Source organism: Hypanus sabinus, chromosome 2 (assembly GCF_030144855.1).
Source record: "Hypanus sabinus isolate sHypSab1 chromosome 2, sHypSab1.hap1, whole genome shotgun sequence".
Classification (NCBI taxonomy): domain Eukaryota; kingdom Metazoa; phylum Chordata; class Chondrichthyes; order Myliobatiformes; family Dasyatidae; genus Hypanus; species Hypanus sabinus.
In genome coordinates this window covers 105922165-105950127 of record NC_082707.1, presented here as the reverse complement: position 1 = coordinate 105950127, position 27963 = coordinate 105922165, and the positions used below count along the sequence as shown (strand labels likewise).

The following is a 27963-nucleotide window of genomic DNA, read 5'->3' as shown; positions in this document are numbered from 1 at the left end:
GAGCTTGTATTTACCAACTGCTGCCTATTTGGCTGCAGTCACTCCACGTCCTTAGCACAATTCGCTTTTCCATTTTATTTAGTGTCAACACATCTTAAATACACTCCACTTAGTTCCCCCCTTCCAAATCATTAGTGTACACGTTGAACAGTTGCAGGCCCAGCATCGACCCCATTCACCACAGTTTTAGATTTATACATCAAGATCCCTCTGTTCTGTATAATCTTCCGTTCATCATTGTGTTCCACACGTAGTGATCTTCCAACTACAAAGTGTCACATAGATCAAGATTAAATTCCATCTAATATATCACCCTATCTAGCTTACTATGCAAGCAGTATCATTCTGTAGCATGTAACCATCAACTCCTCTACTAGTTTTTGTACCATCTCAAACTTACTTATCATTGTCTTTTCCAGTCCTTAATGTTTATAATAGCAGGACCCCCAGCACCGATCCTGTGAGGTACAAAGTTTCAATCAGAGAAACAACCCTTTATTATCCCCTTTTAACAAGTCAGTTTTGCATCCAGTTTGCCAACTAGCCTCTCGCTTTAACATTCATGGTTCATAGCCTACCCTTATGGACTTTCAAGGGCCTTACTAAAGTTCCCATAAACCACATCAGCTGTACTATCCTCAATATATTTAGTTGATTCTTCAAAAGATTCAATAGAACTGTTCAGCCAGGTTCTCTCACCAACAAATCCAAGTCAAGTCAAGAAAGCTTCATGATCATTGTTACAGCATTTGTAGCTGGCAGCTCATGAGCCACTGAAAATTGAAACTGTACCTGACGGATGATCATAGTAGGTTGTTTGAGACTGCTATTTTTGTCAGTGCAGCTCTGTTCAACAAGTATTGAATATATGCAGAGGAGGATGAGCAAAAAAAAAACAGCATAGTTGGGGGATAGTTCTCTGAATTTGATTTTCATGGATGTATCATTACTATAAATCAGAATTAACTGGTGAATAATACATGTCAATATACCAAAATGTTTTGGTGAACATTCGTGTGATAAGTTGAATCCTGATATTTATTCTGTAAATTTTGATTAATTATTATATTAAATTTTATAATGACACAAGAGTTTTTCTTCACCCACAATCTTGTCCAGTAAGTGGCACATTAATTTCTACTCACGTGCTCAGCACAGCGCTTCTATATTCATTTCAAAAGGAAGAACACACTGTCTTTGTTACCAGTTTAACTTGAACTTGCAAGGTATGAAGATTTTAGTGATCTGTTAAGAATAGAAATGCTTGCAATGAATTTATGAAATCAGGACTGTTTCAAAAGTCATAGTTAATAATTTGTTCTATTATTGTTCATTTTGGAATAGCAACAACATCATATTTTAATCATCAGTTCATTATCCAGTTTCCTCTTGTGAACAATGCTCAAGACCTTTTCACCAAACACAATTTGTGGATTGAGCTGTGTGGTTATTGTTGGCACACACTTCATTACTAAATAGATAAGAGTTGTTTTAGGAGTAAATTTGTTGCCCGCTGCACTTTCTGTTTATTGACTCATTCGTGCAACATAAGGATGGGAAAGGAAATGAGAATGAGATGTTATCAAAATAAAGGATGCTGCGAATGTGAAATACAAACAGTGCTGGAAATACTAATAAGGTAAAGGAACATGTAGTACAATTAAAAAGGAGACTTTTGAAATATGCTTGCACAGATAAGAGCTAAATTGGTTAGTTCCAGGCAAGTTAGGCATAAGGGATCAGCTGCAACCTGTGACTTGAAGATTTATGATATATTTATTGATATATAAGATATGTCAATGTTTTAAATATAATCCTGAGTCCTGAAACCTCTGACCCTTGGCTTGTTTTTCCTGGGGGCGAGGTTGCCCTTATTAAAATACAGGTTGAAACCCACTAGTTCAGCATTCAGTTACTACAAATCTGTACTAATGAACTAATTCTAACAAAGATGTAAAATTAGCTACAATCTATTCTAATCTGTCACTAACTAATCAGCACAACTTTAGCAGTCTGTGCAGTTAATGTTTCCAACTTATGTATACTTTGAATTACAGATAGTTCTCGTAATCCTCCAGCATTCATTTCCCACAACTGACCCACCATAGTTATAAAGAACAATTCTCCTAGACAGAGAATCATGTACGTGGTCTGGATTTTTTGTAGTCTGGCGCTAGTTGGGTCCCAAAGGTGCTAGTCTAGGGAGTTTCAAACTGAATATAAAATTATGAGATGCATAAATAGGTAGATAGTCAGCATCTTTATCCTACTTTGGGGGTACCTAAAACTGGAGATCATTGGTTTATTCGAGGAGGATTAGAGAGGAACAGAGTGAAAAATTGTTACATAATAGTTGATGTCTGCAACATCCTTCCAGAAGAGATGGATAAAATAGCAAAATTTAAGAAGCATCTACATTGGCACTTGAATAGCGAAGAAATAAAAGTATAGAGACCTAATGTGAGCAAATGGGGTTAGTGTAGGTAACTGCACAAGGAAGCTTGGACATAATGGGCAAATGGCCCCACACTTTGTTGTAGCACCTATGACTAAATTGAAGAGGCCTACAGGTCCAGTGTAGGTGAGGCATCCAAAGAAATTGATATCTTGAAGAGAATTGATGATGTCTTTGTGAGAATAGACACACAGCTTTTCAATTCCAAAAATTCCATTGATTCTAGAATGTTTCTCATTTAATACCAGCAGCAGGGTAAGGTCTGGCATTTTTTTATTAAAGCAATGATTATAGTGCTCAAGAATTTTATATTTTTGAGGTATTTATGGAGCAGAATACACTCAGGTCCTGCTCAGCACTGAGGATGCATTCCACGGAGGTGGACCACTATGTAAATCAGTGCTATGCGGGGTCATTATAACATTACATAAATGGGCATGTGTGCCTGATATTTAAAAAAAATCAAACCCAAAATATATGATACATTATTTTATCTATACACAGTAATTCGTGGAGTAACAAACACAGAAATAGGCCTAACCTGTTCATCAGTGGAGCAGAAACACATCGCAGCAGCAGTGGTGGTGGTTACATCTTAGAGGAGGGACCAGATTGTGAGTCCTCCTGTAACTTTGGTTTCTTCTTCAAGTAGGCGTCGAGATTTTGACTGCCTTTTCTTAAGTTTCCTCTCATGAAGCGGTTCGTGGTAGCAGGAAATCATGTTGAGAACACTCCTCTTTGCCTTATTGCTTGCTCCCAGTCAGGGTCATTATCGATGATTCTGGCCTGTGATTGTGGTGATGCTAGTGCTGAGAAACTTTGTGGTGGGGCTTCTTGCTGGTGTTTTCTCTTCTCCATCCATGTCCTCAGATTCACCCAGTATGCGTTGTTCTGCCAGTTCTCGAAGCTCTTTGTTATTAAGGCTCTCACCATGAGAATGCAGTAACTGTTCAACATTGGCATCATTAACATCCTGTAATCCCGCTTCACTGGACAGTTCAATAATGTTTTAGATGACTGGTTCCACCTGAAATCCTAGGATGTCATTGCATGCTTCTGGCCAAGGCTTCTTCCACACTCCGTTCATGCAGTTTGAAGTTACTTCATCCCAAGCTGCTCTGATTGTCTACAGGTTTAATGACTTTGTAATTTTTCCAAAATTGCCTGGTGGATTGTTTGTCTTGACTTTTTGTTTTCTCTACAAATTGCCAGTGTATTTTCTTAATTAAAATTGAAGATGCTTCTTGCCTTTTCCATTATTATCAGCTGGCTTAGTGGCATATTTCATTGTGTTTCGTTATCCGCCCATATATTTAGTATAGTTTTCATTTTTTTCAAGCAAATGGTTGTTTGAATAAGTCATCTTCATTGATGATAACATTAAGATCGTTCTCGCAGAAGCTTTTATCTTGTCTGCATTTTTTATAATTGTTCCGATCATCAATGTAGCCAATTTTAAAGAGGTGCCATCTTCATCTTGATGCTCACCAGCTTCCAAATGATGTATCACTTGCAGTTTCACATCCAATCTAATGCTTTTCCTGACATCTTAGGTGTACTCCCCTCACTGGAAGTTGCAGACAATTTTCCAGACATTATGGGTGAAAAAATGGAATAAACTGTCAAGAGAGCAAGAATGTTTACACACATGGGGGAGGCAGAGAGTGAACTAATACGTTTTTGGCCGTGAGTGGCTGAGAGCATATGTAAAGCGCTCTCATTGGCTGATTAAATGTTTACTGTAATGGTGACTGCTCTTTAGAAGTTTTCAGTGTTGTTTAGAATGAATTTTTTGTCATTTTTAAAAATTTCATTAAAGAATTGAAGAACTGTGTTGTAACAAATCAGCACTATTCAGGGTAGCATCATGCAGGGTCTGAGTGTAGTGGTAGCCAACTATTTAATGTGATTTATTTGAAATTTTACAAAGCTTTTCTCATAGTGCCACACAGAATTAGAGGGTCTGATACTGGGAGTTAATATGCTGCTATAGATGAATAGTTTACAAAGGGTTATAACTAATAAGATGCCACTAGGTTCAATTCTAGGACTGACTGCATTTGTGCCACTTTAGTTACACCACATGAACCACTCCCATTATTCTGTACAGACTTGTCTTTCTCTACAATTTAAAACATGCTGGGCTGTGTTTTTCACTTTTCCATCTCTGGTGGAAAGTCTTTGACCTGAAAACCAGCTCTTGTTCCCTCTGCTAATTGACATGCTATATTTTTCAGGGCTCAGTAAATTAGATGAAAGGATGCTGTTTCCCCTTGATAAGACTCCCCATGGTTGGCTAATTTAGAAAGGTATGGGAAACTTGGCTTGCTCATAGAAGGCAGAGAGTGGTTATGGATACAGCATTTCTGCTTGGAGTGCAGAGTGGTGTTCATCAGGGGTCTTTTCTTGTACTCCTGTTCTTTGTGAGTTTCTTAAATGAGGATGAGGAAATAGAATGGTGGGATAATAAGTTTTGCAGATGACACGAAGGTTGGTGGAGTTGTGGATAGTGGGCATGGTTGTCATGGGTTACAACAGGAGGGTATAAAGTGACATACAGAGTTCAACTCAGAAAAGTGTGAAGTGATTTACTTTGGAAGGTTGAATTTGAAGGCTGAATACGGGATTAATGGCAGTGTGGAGGAACAGGGGGGTCGTGGGGTTGTCTATAGATCCCTCAAAGTTGCCACACATTTGTTGAGGGTGTTAAGAAGTCATTTGGCCTTCATTAGTTAGGAATTGAGTTCAAGGTAATATTGGAGGTTCATAAAAGCCTGGTTTGACCACCCTTGGAATATTGTGTTCTGTTGTAGTCGCCTCTGGCACATCAAGCTATAGTTCTAAAATTTGATGATTTCTCTTTGCTCATTAGTAACAGTTTTATGGCCAATAAGAAGATTTATGCAGATGTGATAATTTATTTTTTCTTTTCATAGACCATGCTTCAGAAGTTCAAATAACTATGATGTTGACAGAGAGCTGCAAACTGCGAGGACTTCATCACAGGTAAGCAAAACAATTGTCATCTTTAGAACATAGAACAGTACAGCACAGTACAAGCTTTTCAGGATGTTGTGCCAACCCTTTGACCTGCTCCAAGATCAACCCAATCATTCCCTCCTGCAGTCTTCCATTTTGCATCATCACATCCTGTCTAAGAGTCTCTTAACTGGCACCAATGTATCAGCTTCTACCATCACTCCTGGCAGCTTGTTCCATGCATCTATCACTCTCTGTATTAAGAAACACTACCTCTTAAATCCCTCCTATTCTACCCTCCAAACACCTCCAATGCCAACACATAATTTCTTAAATAAGGAGCCCAAAACAGCTCAAGGTATTCTAAGTGCCTCCTGACCAATGCCTTATAAGGCCCCAGCATTATATTCTTGCTTTCATCTTCTAACCAATTAAAATGAATGCTAACATTGCATTTGCCTTCCTCACCACCGACTCATCCTGCAAGTTAACCTTCAAGGAATCCTGCGTGAGGAATCCCACAAGAAGAATCCCAAGTCCCTTTGCACCTCTGACTTCTGAATTTGCTCCCGTTCAAAAAATAATCTATGCCTTTATTCTTTCTATCAAAGTGCATGGCCATACAGTTCCCTCCACTGTATTCCACCTGCCACTTCTTTGCTCATTCTCCTGTTTCTAAGTCCTTTTGCAGATTCACTGCCTCTTGACCTATCTCTGTATCTATACATAAACTTTGCTACAAACCTACCAATTCCATTATCCAAATCATTGATATATAATGCGAGAAGAAGCAGTCCCAACACCAACCCCTGCAGAACAACACTAATCACTGGCAGCCAACCAGAAAAAACCCTCTTTATTCCCACTCTTTGCCTCCTGCCAGTCAATCAATCTTTTATCCATGCTAGTATCTTTCTTGTAATACAATGGGCTGTTGTCTTGTTTAGCAGCCTTATGTGCAGCACCTTGTCAAAGGCTTTCTGAAAATCCAATTAAACAACATCCACTAATTCTCCTTTGTCCATCCTCAAAAAATTCTGATAGGTTTGTTAGGCAAGATTTTCCTTGAAGGAAACTATGCTGACTTGGGCCTATTTTTTCATGTGTCTCCAAGTACAGAGAAACATCATCCTTAATAATGGATTCCTTCATCTTTCCTTCCACTGAAGTCAGATTAACTGGCCTATAGAACATTACAGCACAGAAACAGGCCTTTTGGCCCTTCTTGGCTGTGCCAAACCATTTTTCTGCCTAGTCCCACTGACCTGCTCCTGGGCCATATCCCTCCAAACCCCTCTCATCCATATACCTGTCCAGGTTTTTCTTAAATGTGAAAAGTTGAGCCCACATTCGCCATTTCATCTGGCAGCTCATTCCACACTCTCACCACTCTCTGTGTGAAGAAGCTTCCCCTTCCTAATGTTCCCTTTAAACTTTTCTCCCTTCACCCTTAACTCATGACCTCTGGTTTTTTTCTTCTCTGGCCTCAGTGGAAAAAGCCTGCTTGCATTCACTTTATCTATACCCATCATAATTTTATACACCTCTGTCAAATCACCCCTCATTCCCTTACGCTCCAGGGAATAAAGTCCTAACCCATTCAACCTTTCTCTGTAACTCAGTTTCTCAAGTCCCGGCAACATCCTTGTAAACCTTCTCTGCACTCTTTCAACCTTATTAATATCCTTCCTGTAATTAGGTGACCAAAACTGCACACAATAATATCTTGTCTTTTTCCACCCACCCTTCTGAAAGAGCAGAGTGTCATTTGTAATTTTCTAGTCATTTATTTGACTCCCCTTACAAACTCACCAGCATCATTTTCCAGCAGTCTTATATCTCCTGTCACCCGTCTTTTATTATATATATAAAAGAAACATTTGTTATCCTCTTTAATATTATAGGCTAGCTTGCCCTCATATTTTATCCTTTCTATTCTTATGCTCTTTTAGTTGCCTTCTGTAGGTTTTTAAAATTTTAAAGACCTTTAGAGTACCATAAGGCCGTAAGAATTAGGCCATTTGCCCCATCAAGTCTTCTGCCATTTAATTTGCCTGATATTTTTCTCTCTCAACATCATTTTCCTGTCTTCTCTCCATAACCTTTCACACTTTGACTAATCAAGAACCTATGTACTGTAAGGGCCTGTATTGTGCTGTAGGTTTTCTACATTTCTATTAAACAACACCTATTCCAGAATTGCCTTTTGCCTAGTGGGCTCAACTTGAAGCTGCTCTAAAAAAAACCATATCTTTGGCATTCTAAAAATTCTTTCTTGGGATGCAGACAGACATACTTTATTGATCCCGAGGGAAATTGGGTTTCGTTACAGTCGCACCAACCAAGAATAGTGTAGAAATATAGCAATATAAAAACATAAATAATTAAATAATAATAGGTAAATTATGCCATGTGGAAATAAGTCCAGGACCAGCCTATTGGCTCAGGGTGTCGGACACTCCGAGAGAGGAATTGTAAAGTTTGATGGCCACAGGCAGGAATGACTTCCTATGACGCTCAGTGTTGCATCACAACAGTGATACGGCACAAACCTGATTTTACCAATCTACCTGCATATTGAAATCCCCCATGACTATTGTAACATTGTCCATTTTGCATGCCTTTCTGTCTCTTGTTATAAATATTACCCTGTAGTGGTGTGCTACACACAGCGCTGGAATAACGACACGCAGACGGTGAGTTGCAGTTGCGTAAAAGATTTATTCAAACTTTGCGGCCTCGCTTTTAAGCCTTCCCGTTTCCACCCTCCCGGGGCGGGAATGCTGTGGGGGGGGGCGCGGGCTTTTCCCCTTGCGGGTGAAGAAGGCCTGGCGACCTTTTTGGGGCCGGCTTCTCTGCCGGCGCGTGCCATTTTGTGAGCTGGTTCGAGTGCACTGGAAAGTGGGTCACCACATAACCCCCCCCCCGAATGTCCACAGTCTGAGTCGGCCTCCGTTTGGGAGGTCTGCCTCTGTGCCGCGGTGCCTGAGCTCCAACCAGCTGCGCCAAGTCCTCATGGGCCGGTTTGAGTCGGTCCACTGTGAAAACCTCCTCTCTCCCCCCAGTATCCAGCACAAACGTGGACCAGTTGTTCCTGATCACCTTAAACGGCCCGTCGTAGGGCTGCTGTAGCGGTGCCCAATGTCTGCCCTGTCGTACAAAAACAAACTTACAGTGCTGCAGGTCTTTGGGTACGCAGCTCAGGCTCTGTCCATGCTGTAAAGTGGGTATGGGGGCCAGGTTTCCAAGCCTTTCACGTAGTCTGTCCAGGACTTCTGCAGGTTCTTCCTCTTGCCCCCTTGGGGCTGGTATGGACTCACCTGGGACGACCAGAGGTGCGCTGTACACCAACTCAGCTGACGAGGTGTGCAGATCCTCTTTGGGTGCTGTGCGGATTCCAAGCAGGACCTAGGGAAGTTCGTCCGCCCAGTTAGGCCCTTTCAGGCGGGCCATGAGAGCTGACTTCAGGTGACAGTGGAAATGCTCCACTAGTCCGTTCGATTGTGGGTGATAGGCAGTTGTGTGGTGTTGCTGTGTTCCCAAAAGGCTGGCCATAGCTGACCACAGGCTGGAGGTGAACTGGGTGCCTCTATCGAAGGTAATGTGGGCTGGTACACCAAAGCACCAGGTTGCAATCAGTGCTCGGGCGCAGGATTCAGAGGTGGTGTCAGTGAGCAGGACTGCCTCTGGCCATCTTGTGAACCGCTCTACGATAGTTAGGAGGTGCCGCATTCTTCGTGACACTGGCAAGGGCCACACGATATCCACATACATGTGGTCGAAACACCGGCGGGTGGGGTGGAACTGCTGCGGCAGGGCTTTGGTGTGCCACTGCACCTTGGCTGTTTGGCACTGCATGTACGCTTTGGCCCATTCGCTGACCTGTTTGCGAAGTCCGTGCCAAACGAACCTGTTAGAGACCTTCCGGACGGTTGTCCTGATGGAGGGGTGCGCTAAGTTGTGAATGGAGTTGAAAACTCGCCGCCGCCAGGCTGCCGGAACGATGGGGCAAGGTTGGCCAGTAGCTACGTCACACAGTTGGGTCCTCTCACCTGGGCCTATGGGGAGGTCTTGGAGCTGCAAACCGGCGACTGCAGTTCTGTAACTAAGGATCTCATCATCTGCCTGCTGGACCTCTGCCAGTGCTGTATAGTCCACCCCCAGGACAGGGCCTGGATGGTAGGTCTGGATAGTGCGTCCGCTATGACATTGCCCTTTCCCAAGACATGCCGGATGTCCGTCGTGTATTTGGAGATGTAGGACAGATGTCGTTGCTGGCGGGACGACTAGGGATCGGACACCTTTGTGAACGCAACGGTAAGCGGTTTGTGGTCCGTGAACGTGGTAAAGGGCCTTCTTTCTAAGAAGTACCTGAAATGCCGGATTGCCAGGTATAGTGTCAACAGCTCCCAGCTGAAAGCACTGTGTTGGAGTTCGGGTGGTCGTAGCTGCTTGCTGAAGAACGCCAGGGGTTGCCGGCGAACCTCGATGAGTTGTTTCAGCACTCCACTGACTGCTGTGTTGGATGCGTCCACTGTGAGGGCGGTAGGGACGTCTGTTCTGGGGTGCACCAGCATCGCGGCATTTGCCAGGGCTTCTTTGGTTTTAACAAAAGCGGCTGTGGCCTCTTTGTCCCAGGTAATGTCCTTGCCCTTACCCGACATCAGGGTGAACAGGGGGCACGTGATTCGGGCCGCTGAGGGGAGGAAGCGGTGGTAGAAATTCACCATACCCACGAATTCCTGCAGACCTTTGAGTGTGTTGGGTCGAGGGAAGTGGCGGATCGAGTCTACCTTGGTGGGCAAAGGGGTTGCCCTGTCTTTAGTAATCCCGTTGCCCAGAAAGTCGATGGTGTCGAGTCCGAACTGGCATTTGGCTGGGTTGATTTGGCCGTATTCACTCAGTCGGGCATAGAGTTGACGGAGGTGGGACAGATGGTCCTGATGACTACTGCTGGCTATGAGGGATGTCGTCCAAATAGATGAATGCAAAGTCCAGGTCGCGTCCCACCGCGTCCATGAGCCACTGGAATGTCTGAGCAGCATTCTTTAGGCCGAATGGCATTCGGAGGAATTCAAAAAGGCCGAACGGAGTGATGAGTGCTGTTTTGGGGATGTTATCCGGATGCATCAGGATTTGATGGTATTCCCGGACGAGGTCTACCTTGGAAAAGATCCTTGCGCCGTGCAGGTTTACTGCAAAGTCCTGAATGTGCGGCACAGGGTAGCAGTCCGGTGTTGTAGCCTCATTCAGTCTGCAGTAGTCGCCGCATGGTCTCCAGCCCCTTGTTGCTTTGGGCACCATGTGCAGGGGCGAGGCCCATGGGCTGTCAGATCGCCGTATGATCCCCAATTCCTCCATCCTCTTGAACTCCTCCTTCACCAGTCGGAGCTTGTCTGGGAGACGCCTTCAAGCACGGGCGTGGAGGGGTGGTCCCTGGGTCAGGATGTGGTGCTGTACTCCGTGTCTGGGCATGGATGCTGTGAACTGCAGTGCCAGAACGGATGGGAAGTCCGCCAGGACTCTGTTGAATTTGTTGTCGGATACGTGATGGAGTCCAGGTGTGGGGCTGGCAACTTGGCTTCACCCAGGGAGAACATTTGAAAAGTCTTGGCGTGGACTAGTCTCTTCCCTTGCAGGTCGACCAGCAGGCTGTGAGCTTGCAAAAAAATCCGCCCCCAAGAGTGGTTGGGCCATGGTGGCCAGTGTGAAGTCCCATGTGAACCAGCTGGAGCCAAACTGTAGCCGCACCATACGGATGCCGTAGGTCCATATTGTGCTGCCATTTGCGGCCCTCAGGGTGGGTCCTGGTTCTCTGTTGCAGGTGTCGTAACTCGTCGGAGGTAAGACACTGATCTTGATTCCGGTGTCGACCAAAAAGCGGCGTCCCGACTGTCCCAGACATACAGGAGGCTATCCTGATGGCCAGCCGCCGTAGCCATCAGTGGCGGCTGGCCCGGCGCTTCGCGGGAAGTTGCAGGGCAGGCTACAGCGGCGGGCCCCACTGCTGGTAGTAGAAGCACCATTGCTCGTTGGCCTCCACACTCCTGCCTCTAGGTTTTGTGGGCTCTGCTGCCGGGCTTGGTCTGGTCTGCTGTTGGGTGCGTGCTTGGTGATCTGTGTGACGGATGCTCCACTGTTCTTGGCTTTCCACAGCACATCTTCCTGGGCCGCCACCTTCCAGGAGTCGCTGAAATCCGTGTCATTCAGCAGCAGGCACCTGTCCTTGGGCAACTGCTCTAGGAACGCCTGCTCAAACATGAGGCAGAGCTTGTGTCCTTCAGCCAGGGCCAGCATCTCGTTCATTAATATCGAAAGCAGCTTGTCTCCCAAACCATCCAGGTGCAGTAAGCGGGCAGCTCACTCACGCCGTGAGAGTCCAAAAGTCCTTATGAGCAGGGCTTTGAATGCTGTGTATTTGCAGTCCTCCGGGGGTAACTGTATGAACGCCTCAACCTGGGCGGCTATCTCCTGGTCAAGGGAGCTCACCACGTAGTAGTAATGTGTGGAATCCGTGGTTATCTGCAGAATGTGGAATTGGGCTTCTGCTTGTTGGAACCATAGGTGAAGCCGCAGTGTCCAGAAGCTTGGCAGTTTTAACAAAATGGCATGAGCAGATGCGGCGTCGTTCATCTTCGGTCCAAATATCCTTTGGGCCATCTGGGTCACCAATTGTAGCGGTGTGCTACACACAGCGCTGGAATAACGACACGCAGACAGTGAGTTGCAGTTGCGTAAAAGATTTATTCAAACTTCGCAGCCTCGCTTTTAAGCCTTCCCGTTTCTGCCCTCCCCGGGCGGGAACGCATATTCAGTCCCTTCCCGCGCGCAGGCTTTTCCCCTTGCTGGTGAAGAAAGCCTAACACCCTTTTTGGGGCCGGTCTCTCTGCTGGCGTGCGCCATTTTGCGAGCTGGTTCGAGTGCGGTGGAAAGTGGGTCACCACAACACCACATCCTGGCTAGTGTTCAGAGGCCTGTACATAACTCTCATCGGGGTCTTAAACTTAGTTTCTTAAATGCAGTTTCTTAACTTCACCCACAAGGATTGTACATCTTCCAATCCATGTGTCCCCCTCTTTCTAAGGAGTTGATTTCAGTTTTTACCAACAGAGCCATCCTACCTGCCTGTCCTTTTGTTATGTTAAGTTCCCAACTATGATCTTTTTTCATCCATGACTTGGTGATGTCCATAATGTCATATCTGGTAATTTCTTAGTATCCTACAATATTGTGTACCTTATTCTGTATACTGTGCATTCAAATATAACACCCTCAATCCTGCATACATCGCCCTTTTCAATTTTACCCCCATGTCACTGCAAGTTGAATTCTTTCTTCTTTGTCAATCTTTTTATTAGTTAAGTAAAAAAGTATATATATGTGCGTGTATGTGTGTATGTATGTGTATGTATATATATATATATATATATATATATATATAAAATTAAACGAGAATTATCACATATCTATATCAATAACAGTTTGAATATAAGGAAAAATAAACATTATCAAGATCAAAGGAAGTATTACTCTAATAGTATATAATAAATAGAAAGGTAATTGATTCTCCTCTTATCCATAGAAAGAAAAAAATGATAAAGAAACTTCTATAATTGACATAAACAGAAAAGAAACCCCAAAACTCAAAAAAAAGATAGAACTGGGCAGCTCAAACTGAGAGTGAAAGCCAAAAAAACCAAGGAATAATTTTCTGATCAAATCCAAAACTTCAAGGAGGTAACTGGATGGGCCGTAAGTCAGAGTATATAAAAATATTGAATAAAAGGTCACCAAGTTTCCTCAAATTTAGAGGATGTATCAAATGTCCGACTTCTTATTTTCTCTAAACTTAAACAGGACATAATGGAGGTCAGCCAATGAATAACAGTAGGTGGATTAGAATCCATCCATTTAAGCAAATGGCTCTCCTAGCCAATAAAGTTGTAAAAGCTATCATCCATTGAGCGGGAAGCAGGAATATCTCCTGCTTCCGAAAGAATGATCCCATATATTGCTGTAAGTAAATTCAGTTGTAGATCCAAATTCAGAAAGTTTGACTGTTTTGAAGACTTCTTTCCAAAAATTATCCAACTTCATGCAAAACCAGAACATCTTTCACAAATGTGATTAATATTAGAAAAAATACAGTCTAATTTGTCCTTTGACATATGCGCCCGATGCACTATATTGAACTGTATCAAGGAGTGACGGGCACAAATAGAGGAAGTATTTACCAGATGTAAAATTTTATCCCATTGATTATCTGAAAGTGACTTTCAGAACTCCAGTTCCCACGCAGCTTTAATTTTATCATTAGATAACATACGCAAGTTCAATAACCTTTAATAAATTATAGCTATTAGTCCTTTTTGAAATGGTTATCAATAATATTAAGTGAATAAGCCAAAAGAAAATCTGGCAGTAAATTATGTAGAAAATTCCTAATTTGTAAATATCTAAAGAAGTGTACATTAGCTAAGTCATTTATCCGCTAATTGAGTGAAAGACATTAGACAATTACCCAAGATTAAATCTAAAAAAGTTACTATTCCTTTGGTTTTCCAAATTGAAAAGGTCTGAAGCTTTAAAAATATAATTAAGATCCTTTTCAATACTTTTTGTCCTTTATTTATTCTGGAGACTGGAACAGAGATGAGCATGAATTTCTTCAGCTAAAGGGCAGGGAATCTGTGGAATTCATTGTCAAAGGCAGTTATGGTACCAAACAATTAAATATATTTAAAGCAGAGGTTCTTGATTAATCAAAGGATATAGGAGTAAGCAGGAGTACGGGGTTGAGAGGGAAAATAATCAGCCATGATCAAATGGTAGAGACGACTCAATGAATCAAATGCCTAGTTCTGCTCCTGTGTTTTTTTGGTCTTTCTGTGGCACTTTAACAAGTACCTGGTAATCCAAATATACAACAAGCACCTGGTCTTAATTATCCATTACATTGTTAAAGTAGAATCTGAATAAAACTCAGGAGACCAGCTTCTTATAGTTACAGCAGTTTATTGCACACCCACCTGCAGGAGTTTGAGACCCAGTTGTCAAAGGGAAGTACTGCCACCATCTGACAAGTGCACTACTTCTCTCTGGTTACAGCCATATATTTATACATAGTAAGTCCCATTCATTACTGTTGCAAGATGTCATTAGAACTGGTATGTCTACCAAGTCCATTGGTGCAAAATTTAGTTACAGATAAGAGAGTCTGCTAAATCAAGATTTAATTACAGACGGATATTAATTCCTGTCCTTATCAGTGAGTCCTTCTTCCCCCTACTCAAACGAGGGTACAATGTACAATTTATCAAATACTCAATGTCTCTGCAAATTAAGAGAGTACTACTACTAGCCGGTTTTTTTGCTAACCACTGAAAACAGAGTTTAGTTCAATTCAAAAATTTCTATTCAGTCCCAATTATTCTTTGAGCCAGAGGTTACATAGGTTCAAAACGATTTTTTTTAATATATCCTCAATTCCTCATTTCCTCCTTTTTATCATTTCATGATAACTCTCAGGGCCCAAAGGTTACAAATGGATCCCACGGCTGAAGAGGCTAGCCATCAGTAGCCAAAAGCATCGCAATACAAGAATGACAACAATTGTAATAAGTACAATACTTCCATAATTCAATAGCATTCCCAAAGAAGCTGCCAAACGAGCACCATCCTGTCCTGCTGCCAAACCCATGCAATCTCTGTCCTACGTTATGAATCTTTTGTATTTCCTGGGTTATATGCTCAGAAAGGGACGACATGTTACTAAATTCGTCGGGTATGTAGGTACAGCATTCTTTCCCTACAATGGTGCACGTTCCTCCTTTTTCTGCCAGAATGAAATCAAGGGCCATCTGGTTCTATAGGACTGTTTGCTGGATTGCAATCATTTCAGTGGATATTTCTTTTACTTGGGCCTGTGTTTCTGTCAGGGCCCCTGCAGTATTGTTGGCCAACTCCTCAAGTGCTGTAGCCAAATTGATTATCTCTCGTGAATTCCTGGCTACTCCATGGAGGGAAAAACAGTCATCCAAAATCCCTCAGTCTCAGTTATTCCTCTCTACTGCCTGTTCCAATGGGGGTGATCGTGTAGCTAGGCCACGACCCTCAGATGGGGTACTAAATATGCTAGGTAACAACAGCCGGTCCACCCTCTGCTGGAACTTTGCGGGTCCCATCTGTTGGCAGTTTCCCTTGGGAGTCATATATAGGCCCGATTTCCACACACCCAGTGGGTGCCATTTACTGATCTGGGAGGGTCTGCTGTGGTATAGGTGATATAGCTGCTATTTACCAGAAAAAAATGCATCTTCCCCTCCCTGGAAGTTACAGTAACAGGTGGCATTTACTACTCCACCGCTGGGCACTTGCAGTTATGGCCAAGATGCATGTTTCCCAGTATATGAGGTTCCGTTTGATGAGGGCTGAGATACCATCCCTCAAAACATTGACAGCCACAGTCATCTCTGACTGGACTACAGTTCCTCACCTCACTTCCCCGGGTGTTGTTTGAGAAAGCCCAGGCTGAGAGTTCCTCACTCTGGTTGAGCGGGATTACTGACATTGGAATCATAGTTTGACCACGCAGCGGAATTTCAGTGCAAACCCAGCAGGGCCCTAGTTCTACCTGTTTGGCATAGGTGTGACAGAGAGACAGAAAGGTGTTGACATGGGGGCCCCTGGATGCTGGGGTGAGCCGTCTCAAAGACATAACCATGAACACCACTATTAACCAATGCATTTTCCTTTAGTCCGAGAGAGTCCTTCTACTCTGTTCCTTCAGTAACACGTTTGCAGTCTGTTCGATGTATCTCGCAAACAAAAGGAAATTGCAGATGCTGAAAATTCAAGCAACACACACAAAATGCTGGTGGAACACAGCAGGCCATGGAAGAAGTACAGTCGACATTTCGGGCTGAGACCCTTTGTCAGCACTAACTGAAAGAAAAGATAGTAAGAGATTTGAAAGTGGGAGGGGGACGGGGAGATCCGAAATGATAGAAGACAGGAGGGGGAGGGGTGAAGCTAAAAGCTGGAAAGTTGATTGGCAAAAGGGATACAGAGCTGGAGAAGGGAAAGGATCTTGGGACAGGAGGCCTAGGGAGAAAGAAAGGGGGAGGGGAGCACCAGAGGGAGATGGAGAGTAGGCAAGGAGAGATTGTGGCCATCCCCTTCTTGCAATTCCTCCGACGCATCTGCTCTCGGGATGAGGCTTTTCATTCCAGGACGAAGGAGATGTTTTCCTTCTTTAAAGAAAGAGGCTTCCCACCATCAACTTTGCTCTCAAACGCATCTCTCCCATTTCATACACACCTGCTCTCACCCCATCCTCCTGCCACCCCACGGGATAGGGTTCCCCTTGTCCTCACCTACCACCCCACCAGCCTCCAGGTCCAACATATACTTCTCCGTAACTGCCGCCACCTCCAACGGGATCCCACTACCAAGCACATCTTTCCCTCCCCCACTTCTGCTTTCCGCATGGATCATTTCCTACGTGACTTCCTTGTCCATTCATTTCTCCCCCCCATCCCTTCCCACCGATCTCCCTCCTGGCACTTATCTACGTAAGCGGAACAAGTGCTACACCTGCCCTTATTCTTCCTCCCTCACCACCATTCAAGGCCGCAGACAGTCCTTCCAGGTGAGGCAACACTTCACCTGTGAGTTGGCTGCTGTGATATACTGCGTCCGGTGCTCCCAGGGCGGCCTTCTATATATTGGTGAGTCCGGATGCAGACTGGGAGACTGTTTCGCTGAACACCTACGCTCTGTCCGCCAAAGAAATAAGTATCTCCCAGTGGCCACATATTTTAATTCCACATGGTTCCAGTTGGTTGTTCCCTTTTAACACTCCTTTCTCTCTGATAATGCCCTAATTTCAGTCATTAGATTTCCAATTGCTGGTGGATTACTTAATTACATCAGAGACTGTGAAATAAGTACGATAGCGTCACTATCACAGGTTGTTAGTTTGTTGGTCTATTCTCGTGTGATACTTCGTTCCCTTGTCCAATTAGAACCTTTAATTCTAAGTTCAGCTCCAGTTTCAAGATAGTCTTTGTAAATCCTGTCTCTTTGTCAAGATTCCTCCAGTTTGCTGTTCTATGTTCACGTCTACGTTGGCATCCCCAACTCAGTCGACATGCTGGTGTCCTCCACTTGGGTTCTCCTAAGTGCAACGGAACAAACTGGTCATAATGAACCCTGTGGATATGAATCCTCTGCAACAAGCCCTCATCAGCCAGGGCTCCCTCCTGAGCTTGCACGATCAGCTGCTCCGGGATGTCATGGAGAACCTCCATTCCCTGTCAGTGAACATAAGAAAGGTCAGTAAACAGGTCGACCATGTATCCACCTTTACCCCGTTGACTGTGGGAACTCTGTCTGACCAGCCCAGACAGCCTGGAGTGGCGACACCCAATGCGTCAACTACACGTCTGCTAAGAGAGCCGCACATACCTGAGCCAGAACCCTACGCTGGAGATCTGGGGAAGTGCCGGGCCTTTCTACTACAATGCTCCTTGGTGTTTGAGCAGCAGCCATCCACGTACGCCATGGACAGATCAAAAATAGCTTACATTATGGGGTTGTTGCGAGGAAATGCCTTAGCATGGGCCATCGCAATTTGGGATAGTCAGCCAGAGACCTGCTCTTCCTTCCCCACCTTCATCTCAGAAATAAGGAAGATTTTTGACCATCCTGTCCACAGTAAAGATGCCACTGAGCGTCTACTCACCCTTCGACAAGGCTTACACAGTGTTGCCAAATACTCCGTGGAGTTCCGGATGCTAGCGGCTGACTCAGGCTGGAATTATGAGGCACTCCAGGAGATATTCCAGCAAGGCCTCTGTCACAAGGTAAAGGACGAGTTGGTGGCTAGGGATGACACTAACAGCCTGGATTCAGTGATCTCCCTAGCCACCAGGCTGGTCAACCAACTCTGAGAACATCAGAGAGAGAGAACCAGTTGTCCTACTCCGTTGGCCACCCCACAGCACGCTTTACCATCTACTCCCAGCCCCACCCTTTCTCCTCCTCCCGTTCCTACAATAGAGCCCGGCTGTTTCCACCACCCAGGGAGAGGAACCAATGCAGCTGGGACTCCTGAGATTCAGAACAGGGGATTGTTTCTATTCCGGTCAGTATGGCCTGTTCCCTTCATCCAAAAGGGAGGGCTTACAAGTAGAAAGAGGGATCCTGGTGAGTCAGACTACATTCCCTTCTGTCCCCCAATCCCAGATGCAGATCCAAGCTACTATAAGCTACAACCAACAGTCCCTGTCCTTGTCTGCCTTGGTAGACTCCAGTGCTGAGGGGAATCTGTTGGATGAAAACATAGCTTCCCAGGCTGGAATTCCTTGGGAGCCGTTGAGTGCCCCTCTGGAAGCCTGGGCACTGCACAGAAAACTTCTGGCCTGAGTCACTCACCGGATACCACCACTGTCTTTGGTTCTCTCTGGGAACCATCAGGAACAGGTACAATTTAACTTAATTTCCTCTCAAGCTCCTATAGTCCTTGGTTGCCCCTGGTTAAGCTGCCATAATCCTTACATTGATTTTTCCACTGGGAAGATAGCCAGCTGGAGTCCATTTTGTCACTCCACTTGTCTACAGTCGGCCCTTTCCCCTGAAAAAACCACCACGACCTCATCTGCCGTTAAACCCCCCGACTTGTCCAGGGTTCCAGCGGAGTACCACGATCTGGGACAAGTGTTTAGTAAACAATGCGCCCTTTCCCTACCTCCACACTGACCTTACTATTGTGCTGTTGACCTTTTCCCTGGAGCTCCTCTACCCACCAGTCAGCTGTATAACTTGTCCCAGCCAGAGAGGGAAGCAAAAGAGGGTTACATCAGTGAATCTCTTGCGGCAGGCATTATCTGACCCTCATCCTCCCTGGTGGGCACAGGGTTCTTCTTTGTGAGGAAGAAGGATGGTTCTGTCTGTCCCTGTATCGACTACCGAGGCCTAAATCACATAACCGTAAAGAACAAGTACTCACTGCCTCTTTTAAGTTCTGCGTTCGAACCACTTCACGGAGCCAGCATCTTCTCGGAATTTGGACCTACGAAGCGCCTACCATTTGGTCCGAATAAGGGAGGGGGACGAGTGGAAGTCGGCATTCAATACCCCTTTAGGTCACTTCGAGTACTTGGTCATGCCCTTTGGCCTCACCAATGCCCCCGCAATTTTTCAAACCTTGATTAACGATGTACTAAGAGACTTTATTTACCGCTTTGTTTGTCTACCTGGATGACATCCTGATCTTTTCCAGCAGTCCCCAGCAACACGTTCATCATGTCCGTCAAGCCCTGCAGAGGCTGGGGGAGAATAAATTATTCGTAAAGGCAGAGAAATGCGAGTTCCACGTTCCTTTGGTCAGCTTCCTAGGTTATATTATCGAGAGCAGACAGGTGAGAGCTGATCCCAAGCAGATCCAGGCTGTGGCGGAGTGGCCGAAACCCATGGACCGCAAGCAACTCCAACTGTTCCTGGGGTTACAGTCAGGTGGCTGCTCCTCTTACCCGACTTACCTCACCTACTCCACCTTTCCTTTGGAATTCTGAGGCGGACTCAGCAATCGCAGAACTAAAGAAGCATTTCACGTCTGCTCCCGTTCTGATTCAACCAGACCCCTCCTGTTAATTCATTGTGGAGGTTGATGCCTCCAACTCCGGAGTGGGAGCGGTACTGTACCAACATTTGGGCCCAGATCAGAAACTACATCCCTGTGTCTTCTTCTCTTGCTAACTGCCTCCCGCTGAACAAAACTACGATGTAGGGAACTGGGAGCTACTGGCGTTGGAAGAATGGAGGCACTGGTTGGAGGGGATGGAACACTCGTTCATCGTCTGGACAGACCACAAGGACCTTGAATATGTCTAAACCGCCAAACATCTGAATTCCCGCCAGGCAAGTTGGGCATTATTTCTTGGCTGGTTCAGGTTTACCCTTACCTATTGTCCAGAGTCCAAGAACAGGAAGCCCAATGCTCTCTCCTGTCAATACGTTTCCGAGGAGGACCTTCCCAATCCTGATACCATCCTTCCATCATCCTGTGTAGTGGCTGCCCTCACCTGGGAGATTGAGTCCAGAGTCAAAGAGGCCTAAAGGACTTAACCGGACCCAGGCACCGGACCTCCCAATCGCCTCTTTGTATCTGATTCTGTTCGATTGCAGGTTCTCTAGTAGGGGCACACTTCTTGTTTCGCCTGCCATCCCGAAATCGATCAGGACTCTGACCCTCCTGAAGAGACATTTTTGGTGGCCCTCCATGACGCTGACACCCATTCCTATGTCTCTGCATGTTCCATCTGCCCCCATGGAAAAGCCTCCCATCGGCTATCCTGCGGGATTACTTCGTCCCTTACCTGTCCTTGGTCGTCCCTGGTCACACATCACTCTAGATTTTGTCACTGTCTACCCCCTTCACATGGAAACACTGCCGTATTTACTGTGGTGGACCGTTTCTCCAAGTCAGTGCATTTTGTAGCCCTCCCTAAACTACCTTCCGCGCAGGAGACCACAGACCTTCTCGTCACCCACGTTTTCCAACTTCACAGAATCCCTTCAGATATTGTCTCCGACTGGGGATCTCAATTCACTTCACAAGTGTGGAGATCTTTTTGTCAAGCCCTTGGTGCCTCAGTTAGCCTGTCGTCTGGGTTTCACCCACAGACGAAGGGGCAAACAGAGCAGATCAACCAGGAGTTGGAGGCAGCGTTACATTGTATAACAGCCCACAACCCATCTACCTAGAGCAACCATCTTGCATGGGTAGAATACGCCCATGACTTTCTGGTCAGTACCGCTACTGGAAAATCTCCATTTGAAAGCTCTCTTGGTTATCAAACCCCCCCCCTTTTCCCGCCCAGGAAGAGGAGATTGCAGTGCCGTCAGTCCAGGCTGCTATACACAGGTGCCGAAATGTCTGGGAAGACACACGCACGGCCCTGCTTCGCTCAGCCAACCGTAACTGAAAATTTGCCGACTGCCATCGTACCTGCTCCTGAGTATCGACCTGGGCAGATGGTGTGGCTCTCATCTAGAAACACTCCCCTCAAGAACGAGCCCAAGAAGCTCGTCCCCCGCTTCCTGGGACCTCTCAAGATTGAGAGCATTATCAATTCCACGGCAATTTGGCTCTAACTACCTACGTCTATGAGGATCAATCCTACATTTCATGTCTCCTAGTTAAAACCAGTTTCCGTCAGCCCCTTGTGCCCTCCGACAGAACCCCCTCCCCCCCCCCGATCATCGCCGACCATCCAGCATACACTGTCCAGCGGTTCTTGGATGCCCATCATGGGGCAGGGGTTGCCAGTACCTGCGAGACTGGGAGGGATATGGCCTGGACGAACATTCCTGGATTCCCCACTCCTTCATCCTGGAATTTTCTCTCATTCGGGATGTCCATCAGAACCATCCAGACAAGCCTGGGGGGTCACCAGGAAGCTCCCATTGAGGGAGGGGTACTGTCATGGTTCTGGTTGACTGTTCCCCTTTAACGCTCCTTTCTCTGATTATGCCCTAATTTCAGTCATTTGATTTCCAATTGCTGGTAGTTTACTTAATTACAGTACACCTGGTTTTCATCGGAGACTGTGAAATTAGTATGATAGTGTCACTATAACAGGTTGCCAGTTTGTTGGTCTATTCTCATGTGATACTTCATGCCCTCGTCTGATTAGAGCCGTTAGCTCTAAGTTCAGCTCCAGTTTCAAGGTAGTCCCTGTAAATCCCGTCTCCTTGTCAAGATTCCTCCAGTTTGCTGTTGTACATTCAAGTCTATGTCGGCATCCCCAACTCAGTCGACATGCCGGTGTCCTGCACTTGGGTTCTCCTCTGTCGCCCTGTGCAACAGTCCCATTCCCATTCTGATATATCTATCCATGGCCTCCTCTACTGTCGAGATGAAGCCACACTCAGGTTGGAGGAATAACACTTTATATTCCGTCTGGGTAGCCTCTAACCTGATGGCATGAACATTGATTTCTCTAACTTACGTTAACGCCCCCCTCCCCTTCTTACCCCATGCCTTATTTATTTATTATTCTCCCTCTCCCTCCCCCCCTCTCTTTCATTCTCTCTCTGCCCCTCTCACAATCACTCCTTGCCTGCTCTCCATCTCCCTCTGGTGCTCCCCTCCCCCTTTCTTTCTCCCTAGGCCTCCCGTCCCATGATCCTTTCCCTTCTCCAGCTCTGTATCCCTTTTGCCAATCAACTTTCCAGCTCTAAGCTTCATCCCTCCCCCTCCTATCTTCTATCATTTTGGATCTCCTCCTCCCCTTCCCACTTTCAAATCTCTTACTATCTTTTCTTTCAGTTAGTCCTGATGAAGCGTCTTGGCCCAAAATGTCGACTCTACTTCTTCCTATAGATGCTGCCTGGCCTGCAGAGTTCCACCAGCAATTTGTATGTGTTGTTAGATGTATCTACCAAGGTTGACACTTCAGTTTCACAGCCCTGGGAATGGTCAGTAACATCTAATATGGTCCTCTCCACTGAGGTCCGAGTTTCCCTCGGTCCCAGTTCTTGATCAGGACAAAATCCCCAGGTTCTAAGGTGGGATAGTCACTCCTCTCTGCGGAGAAGTTCGCTTCCATGTAAGCCTGTCATACCTGTGAATATAATGGTTGAAGAATTTTGGTTAGTTGGCATATATATTTCCCCATCTCTTCCCCCAGGGTATGCATATCCAACTTTTGCTGGTAGACTTTCTAGGAGCAATGGTACACAAGATTTTGGTCCCCAGGATGTCCTCATGGGCTGTCCATAAATGACTTCAGCTGGTGACAACCCTGTTTCCCCTGTGGGGTAACCCTCATGTGGAATAGGGCTAGCGGTTGAACCTTCAACCAAGTGAGTCCAGTCTTCGCTGTTAGTTTTGCTAATTTACTCTTCAGAGTGCCATTGGCTGTCTCCACTATGACAGCGGCCTGTGGGTGGTGTATACAGTGGAATTGTTGTTTGATAGCTAGTTTGTTACATACCCCTTCATTTACTTTTGTCACAAACTGTGGGCCATTGTCAGAGCTCAGCATCTCTGGCAGGCCGTACCTGGGAATTATTTCCCGTAATAATTCTTTCACAACAGTCATAGCAGTATTATTGATAGTTGGAATAGCTTCAATCCATCTACTAAACACATCTATCATAACTAAGCAGTATCTATAACAATGTAATACAATAAAAAAAACTTGTAGACATGAGAAAGGCCTACCTGGCAAGGGAGTGGTACCTGGAGAGCAGGGTACAGATTACCGACCATTCCCTCCTTCCCCAGGTGTGTAGAGTTATGTATATAATTGACCAATACTGGTAAAAACTGTGTAGGAGCACAAACCCGCCCCACTGTGGTGATCCAAAAACCTAGGTCGGGGTCTTTTTGGCACCCCATCTAGGAGCACAATTTGCGCTCCTCCTCATCCCCCTGAAAGTACGTACCTCCCACATGTCTGGCAAACCCATTCTGCTTAAGTCACAGAGGGTTGCTTGATCGAAACCCGAGGGGACTACAACTACCAAGGATGGTGCTGCACTTTTCGCTGTCTTATCTGCTAAAGCATTGCCTTTAGTGACTGGGTCGGACATGTGGGTGTAGGCTGCACATTTAATAATAGCCAAAACTCGAGGTAGCAGTAGAGCAGTGAGTAAGTTGTTTACAAAGGTAGCATTGCTGGTGGGGTGGCCAGAGGAAGTCAGGAATCCCTAATGTTCCCAGAGAGCCCCATAGTCATGTGCAACTCCAAATACATAACAGGAGTCGAGACAGTGCAAACAGTTCAGCCTTCTGGGTTGAGACAGCTGCTTCAAAAGAAGCCTGCTCAATTACTTCACTGTCCGTCACTATCGCATAGCCAGAACATTGTTTCCCTGCTAGATCCACAAAAGAGTTTTCATCCTTATAAAACGTTGTTTCGGGCTTGAGGGGGTATTGTGGAATGGATGGGAGAGTCTGTCCTTCTTTCACAGTCATCTGGATGGGGGTGCAGTTGGTGCGGCTAATTTCATGGCCTGAGATGGGGTACAACTTCTTGGGTTCAGTCAACATCGAAAGAATGTTTTACCAGATGTCCCGTCTTCACCTCTGACTCCTTCTAGTATTGGAGTTGACCCACGGGCAAAGTCTTGCCATTCTCCCTCAGTGCTGGAGGCTTGTTTTGTCAGGGTGCAGGCAAGGAACCCTAGGCTCTCTGGGTTGAACCCAGGGCAAACCCTAATGGTGGTATGTAGAACCACCACTCCTGTCTGCCGCCAAAGGAAATCTGGAACTTCAGCCAGTAAAGCACTGCCCTTTCTCCCTTTAGCCTCTCCAGTCACCGAGACTGGGAACTTCTGTCCCTTGAGGGGTGCATAATATTGGCTTTCCTCAGTTGAGCACTCTGTAGGGTCATAGCAGAAGGTGACATGGAGATCGACTGCTGGCAGAGGGGGTTCAAATGAAGTGGTGTCCAGATTAAGTGCCCACCATTGGGGCATTGGAAACTGAAGAAGCTGTCGGTTGTTCACTAGTTGCAGGGTGATACCCTTGTCCATGCATAGAATCTCGACTTCCAATAAACAGAGCAAGGTTACACTCCAGATTGGTGGTGACTGTAAATGAAACCTCACACCGGTTCCCCTGAAATTCCACCTGCAGTGGCTGGGTATGTGAATAAGTATGTTCTGTGCCTTCGAACCCAGAGTGACCGTAGCATCTGATAGCTGGAATCCCTTTTCCAATATTATTTCCTGATCAAGAGTGGATGTAGTTGCCCCCCCCCCCCCCCCGTATCAATCATAAACGGAATTAGAATTCCAGCAACTTGCAGTATTACATTGGGCTCTTTCTGAGGGGTGATACTCACAGTAGGGAGCATCCTTGCTCGTTAATTTCTAAGCGGGTTGTGGGCAGAGAATGCGGTCGTTGTTCCCAGCTGTCCATTGGTAGGATTTTGTTCCCAGTTCTGATCCCCAGCCTTCTCCCTGCTGAAGATATTCTCCTTTAATATTAGTTCCCTTCGAGCTTGATCAGGATTCAAAAGCCAGGTCCCAATGATATGTCAAAGCTCATCACATTCGATTTCAGTCATTCCAATCCATATTATTTGTTTTAGTCATGTTGGCTAACTTAGTAAGCATTGGAGCAGTAAGGCATTAAACTGGGGGGATGGATTTCCATTATTAAAGGTTTAGTCTCCTGTGAAAGTGCTATAGCAGACTACAAATTGTTCCAATAGTCAGGTCCCAATTCCCCAGGCTTAGGTTTGCATTCAAGTACTTTAGTGATGTTTACAGGTTGTTGGAGAGCCCTCTCCAAGGCTTGAATAATCTGGTCTGTTCATTCTCATTATGGATTCCGCCTGTGACTCCTGATGGGTTTGGTGTCTTAATTCTGCCTTCCATTTCCACCCCTCATCAGCTGAGAGAATCATCCAGCAGAGACTGAATAAATCTTGCGAGGTCTCATCATACATTTGTATCGTACTGCAGACATAGTGAGCAAACTGTGCTGGTTTTTCTTTTCTATCTGGGGCCTGATTCATGATCATTATCATTTCTTGAGGCTTCCGGGGTGCATACACAGGAATTACTGAGGGCTGTCCCTCCTCTGCTGCTCATGGATTGGGAAGCATTCAGGTGGGTAGTTGTCTTTGTGGAGCCATTAACACTGGGGTTTTATTGGAATCTTCCCTGTCTGTCTCGAAATAATCCTCTGTATTCCCTTTCTGGATCTCCGGGTATAGGGACCTCCCCTTCCCTACCGCCACTGTTTTATCCGAACAGCCACCGTATTTAAATACTGGGAGGATTGGGGGTTGCGAGCACTGGGTGCACTTAGTCCCTGGTAAGGCGCCCACTTCTCATCACGGTCACTGTCCTCAAACAGGGTCGGTATGCCAGACATGGGTTTGGGATCCCTTGATTCCCTATTAGTTCGAACTTTAGACTGACGTTCCTGCCCTTCTCTCCTATCTAGGTCAGCCTTGGTTTGCTTACATTGTTTTTCCTGCTCCGGTTTTCAGTGCCCATCCACCCATTCACGCTCCGCATTTAGCGTCTCCCAACCTTTAGGCGTTCCTTCTGCAGTACATACCTCTATCCCTTTGTCACATGCATTATTCCTCCAGCTTGCTAATAATCTACTGTAACACTTTACATCTGCCTTTTCCTTCCATTCCCTTTTCAACAATTTCTACTTCTTTCCATGGTTCTTTTAACATATTTAATTTACTGCTTGTTCTCATGAGGTAATATCGCAAGTACCCCCCCCGGTGGCCACATTTTGTTCCCCAATTTCTTATTCAGTGCTGCACTCAACATTCGCAAATCTTTCTCCTTGTCTGGAAAACTCACGCATATTGTGTAGGGCTGCTCCTGGCCCACTCATAATCAATCGACTGCAATTGACCCATGCTCTCTAAGTAATTTACCTGGCACAAAACCTCCTGCTCAATTAATAAATCAGATAAATTTACCTGGCTTGGCACCTCCTGCTCAATTGATAAATTTACCCGGCACGTCTGCCTTCTGCCCAATTAGCAAAATTTACCCGGTACCGCCTCCTGCTCAATTAATAAAATTTGCCTACCTTATACGAGTCTCCTAGCAAATTTTTCCTTATCCCGTTAAGGTTATGTAATCAGCCTTAGACAAGGGACCATGCCTACAAAGAATCTAATGGGAGAGCAACAAAAGGTAAAATGCCTTTTGGGCACTCAATCGGTCTCGGCAGTCCTCGGAATGGTCCAGCTGCTTACTCAGCTTGTCTACTTGGCACTCCCTACATTGGGATCTAGTTAGTGATGCCAGATGTTAAAATAAAATATGAATAAAACTCAGGAGACCAGCTTCTTATAGTTAAAATAGTTTATTTGCGCAACCTCCTGCAGGAGTTTGAGACCCAGTTGTCAAAGGAAAAGCACATAAATACTGCCACCATCTGACAAATGGACTACTTCTCTCTGGTTACATCCACATATTTATACATAGTAAGTCCTATACATTACTGTTGCAAGATGTCATTAGAATTGGTACGCCTACCAAATCCATTGGTGCAAAACTTAGTTACAGATAAGAGAGTGTGCTAAATCAAGATTTAATTACAGATGGATGAGCTGTCCAGTCCTTATCAGGTACTCCCTTTGCTAGACCCTGATTTAATTACAGACGGATATTCATTTCTGTCCTTATTAGTGAGTCTTCCTCCCCCCTACTGGATCGAGGGTACAATGTACAATTTATCAAATTCTCAATGTCTCTCTGCAAATTAAGAGAGTACTAGTATAAGCCAGCTTTTTTGCTAACTACTGAAGACAGAGTTTACTTCAGTTCAAAAGTTCCTGTTCAATCCCAATTATTTTTTGAGCCAGATGTTACATAGGTTCAAAATGATTTTTTTTATATCTTCAATTCCTCATATTAGTATCTTCAAAAACCTGCTGTAAGTTTGTCACACTGGAAATGCTCTTCCTGAATCCATGCTCTGTCTGCTTGATGCAACCATTTCTATTCAGATGTTTGACTGTTACTTCCAT

The 27963-nt window shown here is 45.3% G+C and overlaps 1 protein-coding gene across 2 annotated transcripts in view; it reads left to right on the top strand.

Moving 5' to 3' along the window:
- ryk (receptor like tyrosine kinase) overlaps positions 1-27963 on the top strand; it is a 294692-nt gene that overhangs the window by 192216 nt on the left and 74513 nt on the right. For both annotated transcript variants that reach the window (XM_059951330.1, XM_059951322.1), the window contains one exon: positions 5392-5461. In XM_059951330.1, the coding sequence (XP_059807313.1) occupies positions 5392-5461 (70 nt within the window). The remainder of the gene's footprint in view (positions 1-5391; positions 5462-27963) is intronic.